Source organism: Hemitrygon akajei, chromosome 2 (genome assembly GCF_048418815.1).
Source record: "Hemitrygon akajei chromosome 2, sHemAka1.3, whole genome shotgun sequence".
NCBI classification, from domain to species: domain Eukaryota; kingdom Metazoa; phylum Chordata; class Chondrichthyes; order Myliobatiformes; family Dasyatidae; genus Hemitrygon; species Hemitrygon akajei.
This window is the reverse complement of record NC_133125.1, coordinates 108,743,134-108,762,756: the sequence shown is the minus strand read 5'-3', so window position 1 is coordinate 108,762,756 and position 19,623 is coordinate 108,743,134. Positions and strand designations below refer to the sequence as shown.

The 19,623-nt window shown below is 42.9% G+C and overlaps 1 protein-coding gene across 1 annotated transcript in view; it reads right to left on the bottom strand.

Moving 5' to 3' along the window:
- LOC140715228 (cilium assembly protein DZIP1-like) overlaps positions 1-19,623 on the bottom strand; it is a 176,613-nt gene that overhangs the window by 39,602 nt on the left and 117,388 nt on the right. Inside the window, exon 11 of the mRNA XM_073027121.1 lies at positions 18,471-18,594. Within this exon, the coding sequence (XP_072883222.1) occupies positions 18,471-18,594 (124 nt within the window). The remainder of the gene's footprint in view (positions 1-18,470; positions 18,595-19,623) is intronic.

The following is a 19,623-nucleotide window of genomic DNA, read 5'->3' as shown; positions in this document are numbered from 1 at the left end:
GGGCCTCAGGGAAACCTATTGATGTAGAAAGGCCTCGATAGGGTAGATGCAGAGAGAATGTTTCCTATGGTGGGGAAGTCTTAGACCAGAGGGCACAGCCTCAGAAAACAAGAACAAAGATGAAGAGGAATTTCTTAAGCCAGAGGGTGGTGAATCTGTGAAATTAATTGCTACAGGCAGCTGTGGAGACCAGGTCACTGAGTATATTTAAAGCAGAGGGTGACAGATTATGGATTGGTAAGGACATCAGAGGTTAAGAAATGAAGGTAGAAGAATGGGATTGAGAGGGATAATATATCAGCCATAATGGAGGAGAATGGACAAAGTAGTTGTCGATGGAATACAGTGGAGCAGACTTACCTGCCGAATGGGCTAATTTTGCCCCTTCTGTGTGTCTTACAGTCTTACAGTTATCCAGTTTCTGTTAATATAAAATGCCTTGAGATTCTCTTTGACCATTCCATGCCTTCCTAATCACCTGCTGGAGTATTCTCTTGCTCTCTCTATATTCTGTAAGGGCCCAATGTGATTTTGGGATCCTATCTTCCTTCCACTTTATGACTAAATTTAGGACCTCTCAGATCCCTTTCTTTACCATCCTTGTTACTACTCCTCACTGGAACATGCTGTTCATGAACTGTGGTCAGCTGGTCTTTAAACAATTCCCACATGTCATATATGGACTTGTCTCTCAGCAACTGCTCCCAATCAACACCCCTTTGCTTCTGCCTTACCATCATGATTTTGCTTCTCACAATTTTGTACCTTCCCACAAGGACCGATTTTATCATTACTCATTACGATCTTAAATTATTATGAGTTGTGAGTTATTATTCCCAAAATATTCACTATCAGGTCCGTCAGCTAATTAGATTCAACTAATTCATTGCTACTCATTGAAAAGTGTCTTCAACACAGATGACAAACAGTAGTAGTCAGTGGAATTATTTCACCTGGAGATCTATGACTAGTGGTGTTCTGCAGAGATCCATACAGGGATCTTTACTGTTTACAATATATATATAAAATTAGTGCAGTGGTTAGCATAAAGCTTTATAGCACCAGTGAAGAAATGGAAGATGTAGTTTAATCCAGTGAGGTGTGGGGTATTCTTTTTTAGAAGATCAAATGTACACAGGTATTGGCAGGACCCCTCCAAGAGAACCACCACCATGTTGTGGTTTGGAAGCTTGCGTGCCTCACTGACCCAGAGAGCTATGTTGGCTGGAGACAGGGTGTTATGCTTTAGCTCTTGGTAGGGTCACCCATGCCAAACAGGTCAAAGGGTAGAAGACAGACTAAGAGTGGTCCACAGGTCCTCCAGGTTTGGGGTTTCAGCTCAGGACTAACAACCCTGACTGGTAAAACAAAATTGTTACAGAAACAGCAATGAAGGATCCTTCTGAGTGTGACGGTATTCCTGAACCTCCACCTGAGACTTGTATGACTAACAGTAGTGAAAACCAAGAGGAAACTACGGACATGAAGAAGGAAGCCCTGAACTCCACAAGAGATGGGAGACCCTCACTTCTGCCCTCACCTGTGGGTAGAGAGAACATGAAGACACTGGTCAAGGCCCCAGCAATCTACCCCTTGCCTTCTTCAATAACCTGTGGTAAATCCCATCAGGCTCTGGGGACCTGTCCATTAATACTTATTAGCAGGCCCAACACTTCCTCCCCCTTGACATCTAAATGCCCTAATGTATTTATACACTCAGTACTGCTCTCCTGGATCTCTGTGTCCTTTTCCTTGGTAAATACTGAAACAAAGTACTCATTAAGTACCTCACTCAGATTCCCCGCATCCAAACAACTGTTCACCCCTTTACCCTTGAGTGGTCCCACCCTCTCCCTAGTTATCCTCTTGTTCTTAATGCATGTATAGAATGCATAGAATGTATGGGATTCACCTTAATCCTACTTGCCAAGGACATTTCATGGCCACTCCTGGCTTTCCTAATTCCCTTCTAGTTCTTTTCTGGTTTCTTTCTCATGTGCTCAGTTTGAACATAGAATAGTACAGCACATTACAGGCCCTTCGGCCCACAATGTTGTGCTGACCCTCAAACCCTGCCTCACATATAACCCCCCACTTTAAATTCCTCCATATACTTGTCTAGTAGTCTCTTAAACTTCACTAGTGTGTCTGCCTCCACCACTGACTCAGGCAGTGCATTCCACACACGAACCACTCTCTGAGTGAAAAACCTTCCTCTAATATCCCCCTTGAACTTCCCTCCCCTTAACTTAAAGCCATGTCCTCTTGTACTGAGCAGTGGTGCCCTGGGGAAGAGGCGCTGGCTGTCCACTCTATCTATTCCTCTTAATATCTTGTACACCTCTATCATGTCTCCTCTCATCCTCCTTCTCTCCAAAGAGTAAAGCCCTAGCTCCCTTAATCTCTAATCACAATCCATACTCTCTAAACCAGGCAGCATCCTGGTAAATCTCCTCTGTACCCTTTCCAATGCTTCCACATCCTTCCTATAGGGAGGCGACCAGAACTGGACACAGTATTCCAAGTGTGGCCTAACTTGAGTTTTATAGAGCTGCATCATTACATCGTGTCTCTTAAACTCTATCCCTCGACTTATGAAAGCTAACACCCCATAAGCTTTCTTAACCACCCTATCTACCTGTGAGGCAACTTTCAGGGATCTGTGGCCATGTACCCCCAGATCCCTCTGCTCCTCCACAGTACCAAGTATTCTGCCATTTACTTTGTACTCTGCCTTGGAGTTTGTCCTTCCAAAGTGTACCACCTCACACTTCTCTGGGTTGAACTTCATCTGCCACTGCTCAGCCCACTTCTGCATCCTATCAATGTCTCTCTGCAGTCTTTGACAATCCTCTACACTATCTACAACAGCACCAATCTTTGTGTCGTCTGCAAACTTGCCAACCCACTCTTCTACCCCCACATCCAGGTCGTTAATAAAAATCACAAAAAGTAGAGCTCCCAGAACAGATCCTTGTGGAACACCACTAGTCACAACCCTCCAATCCGAATGTACTCCCTCCACCATGACCCTCTGCTTTCTGCAGGCAAGCCAATTCTGAATCCACGTGGCCAAACTTCCCTGGATCCTATGCCTTCTGACTTTCTGAATAAGCCTACCATGTGGAAACTTGTCAAATGCCTTACTAAAATCCATGTAGATCACATCCACTGCTATACCCTCATCTATATGCCTGGTCACCTCCTCAAAGAACTCTATCAGGCTTGTTAGGCATGATCTGCCCTTCACAAAGCCATGCTGACTGTACCTGATCAGTCCATGATTCTCTAAATGTCCATAGATCCTATCTCTAAGAATCTTTTCCAACAGCTTTCCCACCACAGATGTAAGGCTCACTGGTCTATAATTACTTGGACTATCCCTACTACCTTTTTTGAACAAGGGGACAACATTCACCTCCCTCCAATCCTCCGGTACCATTCCCATGGACAATGAGGACATAAAGATCCTAGCCAGAGGCTCAGCAATCTCTTCCCTTGCCTCGTGGAGCAGCCTGGGGAATATTCCGTCAGGCCCCGGAGACTTATTCATCCTAACATATTTTAACAACTCCAACACCTCCTCTCCCTTAATATCAACATGCTCCAGAACATCAACCTCACTCATATTGTCCTCACCATCATCAAGTTCCCTCTCAGTGGTGAATACCGAAGAGAAGTATTCATTGAGGACCTTGCTCACTTCCACAGCCTCCAGGCACATCTTCCCACTTTTATCTCTAATTGGTCCTACCTTTACTCCTGTCATCCTTTTGTTCTTCACATAATTGAAGAATGCCTTGGGGTTTTCCTTTACCCTACTCGCCAAAGCCTTCTCATGACCCCTTCTTGCTCTTCTCAGCCCCTTCTTAAGCTCCTTTCTTGCTACCCTATATTCCTCAATAGACCCATCTGATCCTTGCTTCCTAAACCTCATGTATGCTGCCTTCTTCCACCTGGCTAGATTTTCCACTTCACTTGTCACCCATGGTTCCTTCACCCTACCATTCTTTATCTTCCTCACCAGGACAAATTTATCCCTAACATCCTGCAAGATATCCCTAAACATCGACCACATGTCCATAGTACATTTCCCTGCAAAAATATCATCCCAATTCACACCCGCAAGTTCTAGCCTTATAGCCTCACAATTTGCCCTTCCCCGATTAAAAATTTTCCTGTCCTCTCTGATTCTATCCTTTTCCATGATAATGCTAAAGGTCAGGGAGCGGTGATCACTGTCCCCCAGATGCTCACCCACTGACAGATCTGTGACCTGACCCTGTTCATTACCTAACACTGGATCTAGTATGGCATTCCCCCTAGTCCGCCTGTCAACATACTGTGACAGGAATCCATCCTGGACACACTTAACAAACTCTGCCACATCTAAACCCTTGGAACTAATCAAGTGCCAATCAATATTAGGGAAGTTAAAGTCACCCATGATAACAACCCTGTTATTTTTGCACCTTTCCAAAATCTGCTTCCCAATCTGCTCCTCGGTACCTCTGCTGCTACCAGGGGGCCTATAGAATACCCCCAGTAGAGTAACTGCTTCCTTCCTGTTCCTGACTTCCACCCATACTGACTCAAAAGAGAATCCTGCTACATTACCCACCCTTTCTGCAGCTGTAATAGTATCCCTGACCAGTAATGCCACCCCTCTTCCCCTTCCCCCCCCCCATCCCTTTTAAAGCACTGAAATCCAGGAATATTGAGAATCCATTCCTGACCTGGTGCCAGCCAAGTCTCCATAATGGCCACTACATCGTATGTATCCAAGCTCTCAGTTCATCACCTTTGTTCCTGATGCTCCTTGCATTGAAGTATACACACTTTAGCCCTTCTACCTTACTACCTTTATACCTTTTATTCTGTTTCTCTTTCCTCAAAGCCTCTCTATATGTTAGGTCTGGCTTTACTCCATGCACTTCTTTCACTGCTCTATAGCTCCGGGTCCCATCCCCCTTGCAATTAGTTTAAACCCTCCCGAACCATGCTAGCAAACCTACCAGCAAGGATATTGCTCCCCCTCAAGTTCAGGTGCAACCCATCCAATCTGTACAGGTCCCACCTTCCCCAGAAGAGATCCCACTGGTCCAAAAATCTAAAACCCTGCCCCCTGCACCAACTCCTCAGCCACGCATTCAACTGCCATCTCCTCCAATTCTTACCATCACTATCACATAGTACTGGCAGCAATCCTGAGAACGCCACCCTTGAGGTCCTGTTCTTCAGCCTTCTGCCTAGTTCCCGAAACTCACACTTCAGGACCTCATCCCTCTTCCTGCCTATGTTGTTGGTCCCAACTTATATCACGACTTCTGGTTGCTTTCCCTCTCGTACCAGGATGTCATGCACCCGGTCAGAGACATCCCGGACCCTGGCACCCGGGAGGCAACAAACCATGCGGGTTTCCTTCTCACGTCCATAAAATCTCCTGTCTGCTCCCCTGACTATAGAGTCTCCAATGACGACAGCTCTCCTCTTCTCCGTCCCATCCTTCTGCACCACAGGGTCAGACTCAGTGCCAGAGGCCCTGCCACTGTGGCTCACACCTGGTTGGTCGTCCTCACCAACAGCATCCAGCATCCTAACTTCTGAAGATTTACATAGTTTTCCTTTATCTTCTTGACTAAATTAATCACCTCCCTGGACATCCAAGGATCTCTTACCTTTCCACTCCTGTCCTTCCTTCTAGCAGGAACATAGCTACATCAATGATTTGGAGAGGTGGTGTAGGACATGTTTAGTAAGTTTGCACAAAGGAATTTAAACTGCACACTAAAGGTTGTCACCCTCTACCTTGTTGGCATGTTAAGTTTTTCATGACCGTGCACAATCACATTTCCTTTTCCTGTTTCTGATATGGATGGTATTGATAATGTGCAGTTTGGAATGATTTGTCTGCAGTTTTTAGAACTGGCTTATTTATACTGTTTTTATTGAAGAAATTATTGATTCACTGTGCTGAATTCCAAAGAAGCAAAGGGCACGTAATGCAAAAGGACTGCTAGTTCATTTAAAGTGGAATGGCTTAATTAAACAGTAGAAACTGCTACACTGAAAGCTCATGAGGTCAGGAACAAGAAATACTTGTAGAATGCAGAAACTGGTGATACGTGTGTGTATTGTTGTGATGCTGGAGAATTTGCAAGTGGGAGGAAGTGGAGTGATACTTGGAAACTTGACTTTTTGAAGTGTCATTTAGCAAGCAAATCACATATGGACAGTGTGCAAAAGCTCCGGCGAGAAAATCCTTCATTACTACAGGCTTGCAGATGAATGAGAGCGAAAACAATCAAACCCAGAGGAGATCAAAGTTCTTATTGACAGGGTTTTGCTAGCTGTTAAATTGAATACCTCTATACAGTATATATAAAATTCAATGTGCACATGTTGTTGTCAGCACAAATTTTTGCGCACACCTGTCATTACAAATTAGAGGGAACATTGCTGGTAAACTTCCTCTGCACTTTCTCCAAAGCCTTCGCATCATTCCTATAATGTGACAAACAGAAATGAGTGCAATACTCCAATGTGACCCCACTAGACTTTCACAAATTTGCACTCTAACTTCCTGACTCTTGAACTCAATGCTGTCCATTCCCCTATTTGCCCAAACCACACACCCTCCCTGCCTCCAATACCTTCTCCCTCCACCCCTCTCTCCTCTCAGGTGAGTGCTTACATTCCAAACCCCCCCCCCCCCCAACTTTGGAGTATCCTGCCTCCATGGGGATTACCACCCTCCCTCCCCCACCTGACTGTGGCTGCAGGTCAGGTTAAGAGACAGCTAGAGAGACTACATCAAGGCAAGGCTGCTGGGCTGGACGGTATCAGCCCCAGGGTACTGAAGGCCTGTGCGAGCCAGCAGCCTGGTATTTTGCAGCACCATTACAGTCTGAGTCAGGAAGATACCGGTGCTATGGAAGACTCCCTGTTTGGTTCCCGCATCCAAGAAGGTGATTCCATCTGAACTTAATGACTACAGACCAATTGCCCTCACATCTCCTGTGATGAAAGTGCAGGACAAGGCTGGACCTGACTATCTTGGACTGCAGGTGAGATCTTTATTGGACCCTCTACAGTTTGCCTCCCCACTTCATGTGGGAGTGGATGATGCCAACATCTACCTGTTGCAGAGAGCTCGCTCCCACTGGAATGATGCTGCTGGCATTGTGAGAATCGCATTTTTTTGATTTCTCTAGTGCCTTCTATACAACCTTGCTTGGGTCCTAATGCCCTTCCCTTGGACAACATCGGTGGCGTGGAGAAGGGGAAGGCTTGCAGCTTGGACAACTGCCGGTCTCCTATACAACCCTACCCAGACCTGCGCCCTGAAAACTTTCCAAGGCACAAATCCATGGTGATTGATTTTAGGAGGAAGTGGACTGTGACAAGTCCTGTATAGATTCTGGGAGAAGAAGTTGCGGTGGTGGAGGAATACAAAACTAGGGTGTTCACTTTGATAACAGCCTTGACTGGAAAACCAACACCAAGGCTGTTTACAAGAAGGGGATGAGCAGACTCTATTTTCTAAGGAAGATGAGATCCTTCAATGTGTGCAGTAGGATGCTGGAGATCTTTTACCAGTCTGTTGTAGCAAGTGCAGTCTTCTTTGCTGCTTTATGTTGGGGAGCAGCATCGGCGCTGGTGGAGACTAAAGACTCATCAAAAAGGCTGGATCTGTCCTTGTCTACAACCCGGATTCTTTTGAGTTAATGGTGGAGAGGAGGTCACTAAACAAACTGTTATCCATTATGGACAATCATGCACATCCTCTCCATCACCTACTGATTAAACAGCGGAGCACCTTTCCAAACAGACTCATTCAGCTCCGCTGTCACAGGGATCATTACAGAAAATCAATCCTATCAAATGCAATAAGCATATACAACAGTTCATCTCTGTGCGACTGGAGAACACACGTCATAGTACAATAGTACAGGTATCTGTTTTATTATTTCATAGATTTTTATTGCACATTGGTAAATTATTATTGTGCATGTTGTTATTCTGTACTTTATTGTTAGTTAATATTATTATTATATTTATTGTTATTGCTAAGTGTGTTTGTAAATGTTGTTGCTGTAACGAAAGAATTTCCCACTGGGGATCAAAAATAGGCATCCGTTAGTCTCATGAGACCATGGATTTGCGCCTTGGAAGGTTTCCAAACAAGCCTGTAATTGCTGCAAAGGTGCATCTGCTAAATACTGACATGAAGGAGGTGAGTAATTATGCAATCAGTAATTTTGTATTTAATGACTGTAATAAATTTAGACCAATTTGTAGAAATTTGATTTCACTTCGACACAAAAAGTCTTTTCTGTTGGCGGTGTCAAAAAAGCCAAATTAAATCTACTGTGATTCAATGTTGTAAAACAATAAAACATGAAAACTTCCAAGGGGAGTGAATACTTTTTATAAGCACTGTATCTGTAAGAAGTACATGAATGGCATACATCATTACGCCATCACGTCATACGTGCGCACCTCGCTAAAGTAAAACAAATTAGACCGGTTATTCTGGGTTCCTGTCTTTTTCTTTCGATTAGTTTCTGAAGTTATAACACAGAACATTTACCACCAACTTAACCTGCAAGCTAAGCTTAGGGAAGACTCCCAAGTTCCTCTCTACCTATGATCTTTGAATTTTCTCTCCATTTATTAAACGGTCCATGCCATAATTACTTCTGCCAAAGTGCACCTCCCAATATTATATTCCACTTGCAGCTTCTCTGCCCATTCCCCAATCTGTCTAAGACCATCTGTGGACACCCTGTTCCCTCAACACTACCTGCCCTCCGCCCACCTTTATACTGTCTGCAAACTTGGCCACAAAGCCATCAATTCTTTCATTTAAATCATTGACCCATAATGTGAAAAGAGGTGGTCCCAACATTGATCCCTGTGGAACACCACTAGTCACCAGCAGCCAACCAGCAAAGGCCCCCTTTTGTACATTTCTACAGACACGTCTGGCCACAAATAATGGCTTGCCTTAAATTATTGTCCTTGAAAATTTCCTGCCACCAAACATAACCATGTGCAAAAACACATGTCATTTGTAGAACTTCTGTATATATCTCAACTCTTGCCAATTATACCAATCACTCCTGAGAAATGAATAGAAATCTAATTATATGAATGAGTTATAGTCGTGATGTTGATGCCAGTATATGCTGAGCGACCTCCTCCTGTGTATCATCTCTATCTCTCCATTCTCTTCATATTTATGTGTCTAAAAGCCTCTTAAATGCCACCAAGCTGTCTGATTTCACTGCTACTCCAAGTAATTTGTACTAAGTAACTCTGAATAAGAAACTTGCCCTATGTGTTGCCTTTAAACTCAGTCCCTCCCCCCCCCCACCCACCCCAAATATAAAACCTCTGGTTGTCTGACATTTCGATCCTGCAGAAAAAATTCTCACTGTCTACCCTATTTATGCCTCTCATAAATTTAAAACCTCTATCAGGTCTCCCCATACCTTTTGAAACTCCAATGTGAATTTACCTAGATTTTTGCAAATATCCCTCTTAATGCTTCATGTACCTATCCAGATGGCTTTTAAACACTGCTAATGTTCCTTGCAGCCAACTTCAAATGTGCACAACACTTAGCATGAAAAAGTTGCCCCTGATATCCCTTCTAAATCTCTTGCCTCTGATCTTACCTATGCTCACTTGATTTCAGCATGCCTCCTCTGGGAAAGGACTGTGTGCCTTCACCTAGTCTATGTCTCTCATGTATCTTTATCAGGTCACTCCTCATTCTCCCTCATTACAGTGAATCAAATCCTAGTCTATGCAATGCCTCCATTTAACTCAGGCCCATGAGACCAGGCAGCATCCTTTTCTGTACTCTTTCCAGTTGAATAAAATTCTTCTGATAACAGGGTGATCCAAAACTCTGCACAACAGTAGTCTCATCAATATTATTTATAACTGCAATTTCAGTTACCTAACTCCTATACTCACTGCAGTGACTGATGAAAGCCAGTGTGCCAAACACCTTCTTTATCACCCTAGCTATCTGTGACACCACTTTCAACAACTATGCACTTACTCTTTTTGGTCCCTTTGTACGATGACAATCCTCAGGGCACTAATATTCACTGTGCAAGTCCCACCCTGGTTTGACCCCCCATGCGCGCTATCTCACATTCATCTGGTTTGAAAGCTATTTGCCAATCTTCAACCCACATGCTTTGCTGAACATCCTCCTGTAATTATTCAAAACCTTATACGTTACCTACAAGTCTAGCCATTTTAGAATCATTTGCAAACTTACTAACCATGCCTTGTACATTTGTATTTGAATAATTTGAGCTGTGCTCAGTCAGTGAACAGCAGCACAAGAAGAAGTGACGACATCACAAAGGTCTGGAATTGAAGATTTGAAAAAAATAAAAAAGGGTTTCATAGCAGTTTTTGGAATTTGGACTGCACTCTATCAGTGGCTGACATTCATTAGAAAAGGTAGTAGAAATAACACAGAGGAAAGTGGAGCAGCCGTTGTGTGAGTGGACCAATGTTAGAGGATTTGGCTTATCAGGCTGCGGTGAAATCAGGCTCAGGCGAGGTTTCTTCTTCTCCTTCATTCTTCATCTGTTAGGAGTTAGTGCAGTGAGAATGGCTTCAGGGGTTGTGTTGTGATCTTTGAGTTAGATATGGGAATTCTGGGAGACCTCCAGATCCACAGATAACCTCATGTGCACCAGGTGCACTGAGCTGCAGCTCCTCAGAAAATGTGTTAAGGAACTGGAGCTATAGCTCGATGACCTTTAGCTCATATAAGAGTCTGAGCAACTACAGAAACTACAGGGAGGTAGTCACCCTCAGACTGCAGGAGGCAGGTAACGGTAACTGTGAGCAGAAGAAAAGCATATAGGCAGCCTGTACAGAGTATCCCTGTGGCTGTTCCCCTCAATAATAAGTATACTGTTTTGGTTACTGTTGAGTGGGATGACTGACCAGGGAGAACCACAGTGGCTGGGTCTTTGGCACTGAGTCTCGTGCTGCAGCACAGAAGAAAAGAGGACTGCTGTGGTGTGAGGAGATCCCATAGTTAGAGGAATTGAGATGAGGTTCTATGGACACATTAAAGACACCAGGTTGGTTTGCTATTTCCCAGGTGCCAGGGTCAGCAATGTTTTGGATTGGATCCATGGCATTCTAAATGCGGAGGGTGAGCAGCCAGAAGTCTTGGTACGTATTGGCACCAAAGACATAGATAGGGAAGGTGAGGATGTCATGAAGAAAGATTTTAGGAAGCTAGGTAAAAAGCTGAAAAGCAGCATCTCCAGGGTAGTATTCTCTGTGCCATGTGCCAGTGAAGGTTAGAACTGGAGAATTTGGCAGATAAATGTGTGGCTGAGGAACTGGTGCAGAAGGCAGGGGTTCAGATTTTTGGATCATTGGGCACTCTTCTGGGGAAGTTACAGCCCATACAAAAGGGATGGGTTTCACCTGAACAGGGGTGGTGGGGGGGGGGGGGGGAATGGGAAGGTTTGCTAGATCTGTTTGGGAGGGTTTAACCTTTGGCAGGGGGATGGGAATTGGAGTGATAGGGCTTAGGAAGGGGTATTTGGTTTACAAACAGACCCAGTGTGTAGTGAGACTGCAAGCAAGGACAGGCTGAAGATGCGGCAAAATTGCATTCAAAGGAAGCAGTTGCAATGTAAAAAGCAGACAAAATCAAAAAGGGTGATGTGAATACAGGACTGAAGTTGTTATATTTGAATGTGTGCAGTATACAGAATAGTGTGGATGAACTTGTAGCACAGATACAGATTGGTATGTATGACGATGTGGGCATCACTGAATCATGGCTGAAAGAAGCACCTTAATGCCCAAGATATACATTGTATTGAAGGGACAGGCAGGTAGGCAGAGAGGGTGGCATGGCTCTATTGGTAAAAAATTAAATCAAATCCTTAGAAAGAAATGGCATAGAATTGGAAGGTGTAGAATTGTTGTGGTTAGAGCTAAGAAACAGCAAGGGTTAGAAGACACTGATGGGAGCTATATATAGACCTCTGCACAGTAGCAAAGTTGTGGGCCACAAATTGAGAGATAGAAAATTCATGAGAAAAGGGCAATGTTATGATAGTCATGGGGATTTCAATGTGCAAGCAGATTGGGAAAATCAAGTTGATGCTGGATCCCAAGAGGGGAAATTTGTAGAATACCTGCAAGATGGTTTTTAGAGCAGCTTGTGGTTGAGCCCACTAGGGGATCAGCTATTCTGGATTGGGTGCTGTGCAATAACCCTTAGGGCCAATGAACATTCACAGGATAGAATTCACCCTGCAAGGTGAAAAGAAGTTAAGTCAGATGTATCAGTATTACAGTGAAGTAAAGCAAATTACTGAGACATGAGAGAGGAGCTGGCCAAAATTGATGGAAAGGGAACATTAGCAGGGATGACAGCAGAGCAGCAATGGCTAGAGCTTCTGTGAGTAATTTGGAAGGTGCAGGATAGGTATATCTCAAAGAAGAAGTATTCTAAAGATAGAATGATGCAGCCATGTCTAATAAGCGAAGTCAAAGACAACATAAAATACAACAGAGTTTTAAACTGCAGTAGGACAAATTCCATGGGGATTAGGAATTAAGAAGTGTTAATTGGGAACATTTTTTCTCTGGCAAGTCCACATCAGACATGCGGAGGCTATTTAAATTTCAATTGCACAGGATACAGGAAAGGTAAGTTCCTGTTAGAAGGAAGGACAGGGATGGAAAGGTAAGACAATGTTGGATGTCCAGAGAGGTGCTGAATTTAGTCAAGAAATAAAAGGAAAACTATATAAAGCTTCAGAAGTTAGGATCAAACAGAGCACATGAGGAGTATAAAGAAGTCAGAAAGTAACTAAAGAAGGGAATTAGGAAAGCCAGGAGGGGCCGTGAAAAGTCCTTGGCAAGTAGGATTAATGTGAATCTCAAGGCATTCTATATGTACATCTAGAGCAAGAAGAGGGTGCGACCACACAAGGATAAAGGGGGAACATTTGCTTGGAGGCTGAGAATATGAGTAAGGTACTTAATGAGTACTTTGCTTCAGTATTTACCAAGGTAAAAGATTTGGAGGACCAGGTTATTAGTGCTGAGTGTATAACTATGTTAGGACTTTTAATGACTATTAAGATGGATAAGTCCCTAGGGCTTGAAAGGATTTACCCAGGTTATTGAAGGAGGCAAGAGATGAGACTGTAGGGCCCTTGACCAGTATCTTTGTGTTCTCTCTAGCCACAGGTGAGGTCCCAGAGGACTGGCGAGTGGCTAATGGTACCTCTATTTAAGAAGGGAACAAGGGAAAATCCTGAGAACTATAGACTGGTGAGTCTCACGTTAGTTGTAAGGAAATTGCTGGAGAAAATTCTTAGAGGTAGGATATATGAACATCTGGAAACCCATGGCCTAATTAGGAAGAGTCAGCATGGCTTTATGCATGGCATGTTGCGCCTTACCAACTTGACTGAGTTTTTTGAGAAGATGTAGAGAGAGATTAATGAGGGTCAGGCAGTGGATGTTGTCTACATGGATTTTAGTAAAGCATTTGACAAAGTTCCTCATGGAAGGCTTCTCCAGAAGATTAAGATGCAGGGATCTGCAGCAAATTGGCTGTTTGGATTCAGAACTGGCTTGCATTTAGAAGACAGAGGGTTAGAATTAGGAAGGGACTTGTTTGAGCTGGAGTTCGGTAATTAATGGAGTTCTGCAGGGATCTGCGTTGGGATCTCTGCTATTTGTAATATATATAAATGACCTGGATGAAAATGCAGATGTGTGGGTTGGTAAATTTGTGGATGATACCAAGATTGGTGGAGTTGTGGATAATGTAGACCGGCAAAGAATACAGCATGAAATAGACTGGGAAATGGTAGATGGAGTTTAACCCAGATAAATGTGAGGTATTGCAAACTCAGTAGAGCAAATACAAGGAGACAATACTCTGTTAAGGGTGGAGTCTCCAACAATACTACTGAGCAGAGAGAGCTTGGGATCCACGTTCACAGCTCCTTGAAAGTGGCTACACATGTTGATTAGGTGGTTAAGAAAGCCTATGGAATGATTGCTTTCATTAGTCAAGGCACTGAGTTCATTGAGTTTATGTTGTAACTTCATAAAACTATGGTTTGGCCACATCTGGAGTATCACATACAGTTCTGGTCACCCATTATAGGAAGGATTTTGAGGCCTTGGGGTAGGTGATTTACCAGGATGCTGCCTAGTTAAGAGGGCATATGCTATCACAAGAGGTTAGATGTGCTTGGGTTGTTTTCTCTGAAGTGTCGAAGGCTGAGGGGAGATCTGATAGAGGGTTACAAAATTATGAGAGGCATAGATAAAGTGGACAGAGAGTATCTGTTTCCCAGGGTTGAAATGTCTAATACCAGAGGCTCTGCAGTGGAGGTGAGAGGGAGTAAGTTCAAAGGGGGGGGGGGGGGGTGGCAGCTAAGTCTTTTACTCGGAAAGACATGGATGCCTTGAATGCACTGCCTGGTATGGTGATAGAGGCAAAATTGTCTCTTTCAAGAGACGTTTGGATAGGCAGATAGATGTAAGGAAGATGGAGGGATATGTACGGTGTAGGTTAGAGGGATTAGTGTTTGGGTGTTATTGATTTGCTTTTTAGCTGATTCAGAATAACATTGTGGGCAAAATGGCCTGTTTCTGTGCTGTATTCTTCTATGTTTCTATAAAAGCCGCAGAGAGGGCATATAATAGAGCAAAATTTAGTGGGAAGTTAGAGAATGGGGATGCTTTTAGAAGGCAATTTAAAAAGTCATAAAGAAGTAAAAGATGGAATATAAAGTTAAGGTAACCAATAATATCAAAGAGGATACCAAAAGTTTCTTTAGATATATGAAGAGTAAAAGAGAGGCAAGAGCAGATATTGGACTGCTAGTAAATGATGCTGGAGAGGTAGTAATGGGGAACAAGGAAATGGTGGATGAACTGAATAAGTATCTTGCATCAGTCTCCAATGTGAAAAATACAAGCTGTTTGCCAGACATTCAAGAGTGTCAGAGGGCAGAAGTGAATGAAGTTGCCATTCCTAGAGAGAAGGTTCTTGTGAAACTGAAAGGTCTGAAGGTAGATAAATCACCTGTACCAGATAGTCTACAACACAGAATTCTGAATGAAGTGGCTGAAGAGATAGTGGAAACATCAATAATGATCTTTCAAGAATCAATATATTCTGGCATGGTTCCAAATGACTCAAAATTGCAAATGTCACTCCACTCTTCAAGAGGACAGAGAGGTAGAAGAAAGGAAGATATAGGCCAGTTAGTCTGACCTCAGTGCTTGGGAAGATGTTTGAGTCTATTGTCAAGGATATGATTTCAGGGTACTTGGAGGCACGATAAAATAGGCAGAAGTCAGCATGGTTTCCTTAAGGAAAAATTCTGCCTGACAAATCTGTGGGAATTCTTTGAAGAAATTGCCATGGCCCTGGCAGAGATATTTAAATTACCCTTAGCAACAAGAGAGGTACTAGAGGATTGGAGGATAGCTTATATTGTCCTGCTGTTTAAGAAAAGCTCTAAGATTGGCCATAAGACCATAAGATAGAGGAGTAGTAGTAGTCTATTTGTTTCAGCATCTCCCTATATCCCTTCATGTCCTAACTAATCAAGAACCTATGAATGTCTGCCTTAAATATACCCAATGACTTGGCCTCCACAGCCACCAGTAGAAACAAGTTCCACAAATTCATCACTCTTTGGCTAGTGATTCCTCTTCATCTCCATTCTAAAAGAACATCCCTCTGTTCTGAGACTGTGTTCTCTGGTCTTAAACTCTCCTCCATAGGAAACATTCTCTCTGCTTCCACTCTACTGAGGTCTTTCAACATTCAATAGGTTTCAATGAGGTCATTCCTTATTCTTCTGAATTCCAGTGAGTACATGCCCAAAGCCATCAAACACTCTTCATATGACAATTCTTTCAATCCTGGAATCATTTTTGTGAGCCTCCTTTGAACCTTCTCCAATGTTAGCACATCCTTTCTTCAATAAGGGGCCCAAAATTGTTCACAACACTCCAAATGAGGCCTCACCAGTGCTTTATAAAATGTCAACGTTACATCCTTGCTTTTATATTCAGGTTCCTCTTGAAATGAATGCTAACGTTGCATTTACCTTCCTCACCACAGGTTCAACCTGCAAATTAACTTTTAGGGAATCCTGCACAAGCACTCCAAGTCTCTTTGCACCTCCGATTTTTTATTTAATTTTCTTTTATTTAGAAAATAGTCTACCTTTTATTTCTTCTACCAAATTGCATAACCATCCCTCTTTGGAGTGTATCTATCCTGTGCCTTCCAAACTGCTTCCAGAAATTCCAGCCATTGCGGCTCTGCCATCATCAATGCCAATATTCTTTATCAATCAGTTCTGGTCAACTCCTCTCTCATGCCTCTGTAACTCCCTTTACTCCACTGTAATACTGATACATCTGACTTTAACTTCCACTTCTCAAATTGCAGGGTGAATTTGATCGTATTATGATCACTTGTCCCTAAGGGTTCCTTTATTTTAACCTTTTGAATCACTTCTGGTTCATTGCACAAAAACCAATCCAGAATACCTGATCCCTTAATGGGCTCAACCACAAGCTGCTCTAAAAAACTATCTTGTAGGTACTCCAGAAATTCCCCCTCTTGGGATCCAGCCCCAACCTGATTTTCCCAATGTACCTATGTATTGAACTTCCCCCATGACTATTGTTACATTGCCCTTTTGGCATGCATTTTCTGTTTCCTGGTGTAATTTGCAGACCAGATTCTTACTACTGTTTTTTGGTCTGCATACAACTCCTGTCAGGGTCTTTACACCCTTGCAGTTCGTCAGCTGTACCCAAACAATTCAACATCTTCCAACTCTATGTCACCTCTTTCTAATGATTTGATTTTAATTTTTACCATTAGAGCCACAACACCCCCTCTACCTACCTGTCAGTCCTTTTGATACAACGTGTATCCTTGGATGTTAATCTTCTTTCAGCCATGATTCAGTGATATCCACTACATCATACATGCCAATCTGTAACTGTGCTACAATATTGTCTTCCTTATTCCGTATACTGCATGTGTTCAAATATAACACCTTCAGTCCTGTATTCACCCTTTTCAATTTTGTCTGCCTCTTACATTGCAACTCATCCTGTTGACGGCAATTTTGCCTGATCATCATCCTCTCCTTGCTAGCAGTCTTACTACACACTAACTTTGCTTGTAAGCCAACTACCTCATCCTCAGCACTATTACTCTGGTTCCCATTTCCCTGCTAACGGCTTAAACCTTCCCAAACAACTAGAAAACCTACCCGCAAAGGTATTTGGGATGTAGTGGATAGCAAGGAAGACTATCATGGCCTGCAGTGTACTCTGGACCAGCAGGAAAAATGGGTTAAAAAATAGTAGGTGGAATTTAATGCAGACCAGTGTGAGGTGCTGCACTTCGGTAGGGGAATCCACCTTAGACCCCACACAGTAGGGCACTGAGCAGTGTGGTAGAACAAAGTGATCTGGGAATATAGGTTCATAATTCATTGAAAGTAGCGCCACAAGTTGATAGGGTTGTAATTGGCACATTGGCATTCATAAATCTAAGTATTGTGTTTAGGTGTTGGGATGTGATGTTGAAGTTGTATAAGATGTTGGTGAGGCCTAAATTGGAGTACTGTGTGCTGACTTGGTCACTTACCTACAGGAAAGATGAAAGTAAGATTGAAAGAGTACAGAGAAAATTTACAAGGATGTTGCTGGGACGGGGGACCTGAGTTATATGCAAAGATTGAACAGTTGAGACCTTTTTTCCTTGAAACGCAGAAGATTGAGAAGGGATTTGATAGAGGTGTACAAAATTATGAGAGGTATAGATAGGGTAAATTCAAGCAGCCTTTTTCCACTATGTTTAGGTAGCACTAGAACTAGATGTTGTGGTATAAGGGTGAAAGGTGAAAAGGTTAAGGTGAACATGAGGAGAGACTTCTTCACCCAGAGGGTCCTGAGAGGGTGGAACAAGCTGGCAGCACAAGTGATGCATGCGAGCTCTATTTCAATGTTTCAGAGAAGTTTGGATAGGTACTTGGATGGTAGGGGTACAGAGGGCTATGGTCAATGTGCAGGTCAATGGGAGTAGGCAGTTTAATTGGCTCCGCACAGACTAGACAGGCAGAAGGGCCTGCTTCTGTGCTTTACTTTTCTATGACTCTACATTTGTGTGTGAAACTAACCCAGCTATATCACCAAACATAGTCCATCAATTTAGTAGCACTGATTCATAGAAGTTTTCATAATTCCTTACAAAATGTCAAGCAAGACAGCTAATCAGCTATGGTTTTCATTATTTCCTGTGCAATGTAAGGAATTTCTAACACTTTCTTGAAGGTGCAACTAAACATATTAATTATTACCACAATATTACAGTAGAAGCAAAGTTTGACAAGTACCTAAGTGTTGACGATGATAGATTTGGAGAAGGAACTTTTACATTTTTGCAAATCTTTGAGCATGAAGGTTGTGTATTATTGACAATCTGGCTCAATTTTGTACTTGTACTTTTTTTTACTTTACCTGTGGATATTAACACAAACATATCAATACAAATGACGCAATGATATTCAAATCCATGAAGTGAGCTGGAGTCTATAATTTTCTGACTTAGAAGTGGGAATGCTGGCATTAACCCACAGGTAATATTTTAAAAGTTAAGATTGGCTGTTTAAGGTGGTGCTGGTGATACACAGTGACAACCTGCTGATAGAAAGCAAAACAATAAATTACTGTACTATTCACACTTTATCTTGGATACAATTACTGCAATCAATAGCCTGTAACTTCCCATTTGAAACTGAGCTTTTGAACTGCCTGTGTGACCTGGCATTTTTGTGCTGTGAATCTGAAGCCTTGAACGTGCCATTGTCATGATCAGAATAAATCACAGTGGTGGGGCCTATGCCCAAGAGCGGGGATTGAGCCAATGTTTGGCAATAACTGGAGAGATTCGATGCAGCAGAGCTGAGGTGAGGCAAGGCAGTCAAAGTGGCAGGACCTGAGGTTTGTTCGATTTCAGCAATGGGCCAAATTAGAAAAGACAGGTATGGACTGAGCTGCAGAGCCTGGATCTAAGAACAAGGAGCAACCTAAGGTTTGGTCAATTTAAGCACTGGGTAAGATTGAAAAAATCAGTGTATTGCTGTTCAATGCGAGGGACAGGCCAGTGTTCAGCTTGCAGCTCCACAAAGTTTACTCGTCTCTGCGCTGAACTGAGGCTGTGGCCTGCAACTAATAGGCTCCAGAATTGGCTACGCTGATGACTGACTTCATGGCTGTTGGCTCATTATTGTGAACTTCAGTTCTGAATGTTATTTGCTTATCTTTATTGTTTGCACAATTTGTTTTTTTCCTGCACATTTGGTGTTTGATGGTCTTTTTTAAAGGGTTCGACCGGGTTTCTTTGTTTCGTGGCTGCCTGTAATGAGAGGAATCTCAAGGCTTCACATAGTATACATACCTTGATAGTAACTGTACGTTGACCTTTAAGATTAGTGCATGGGACATGGCTTCACTTCAAAGTCACTATTCATCGCAGTTCCTAACTTA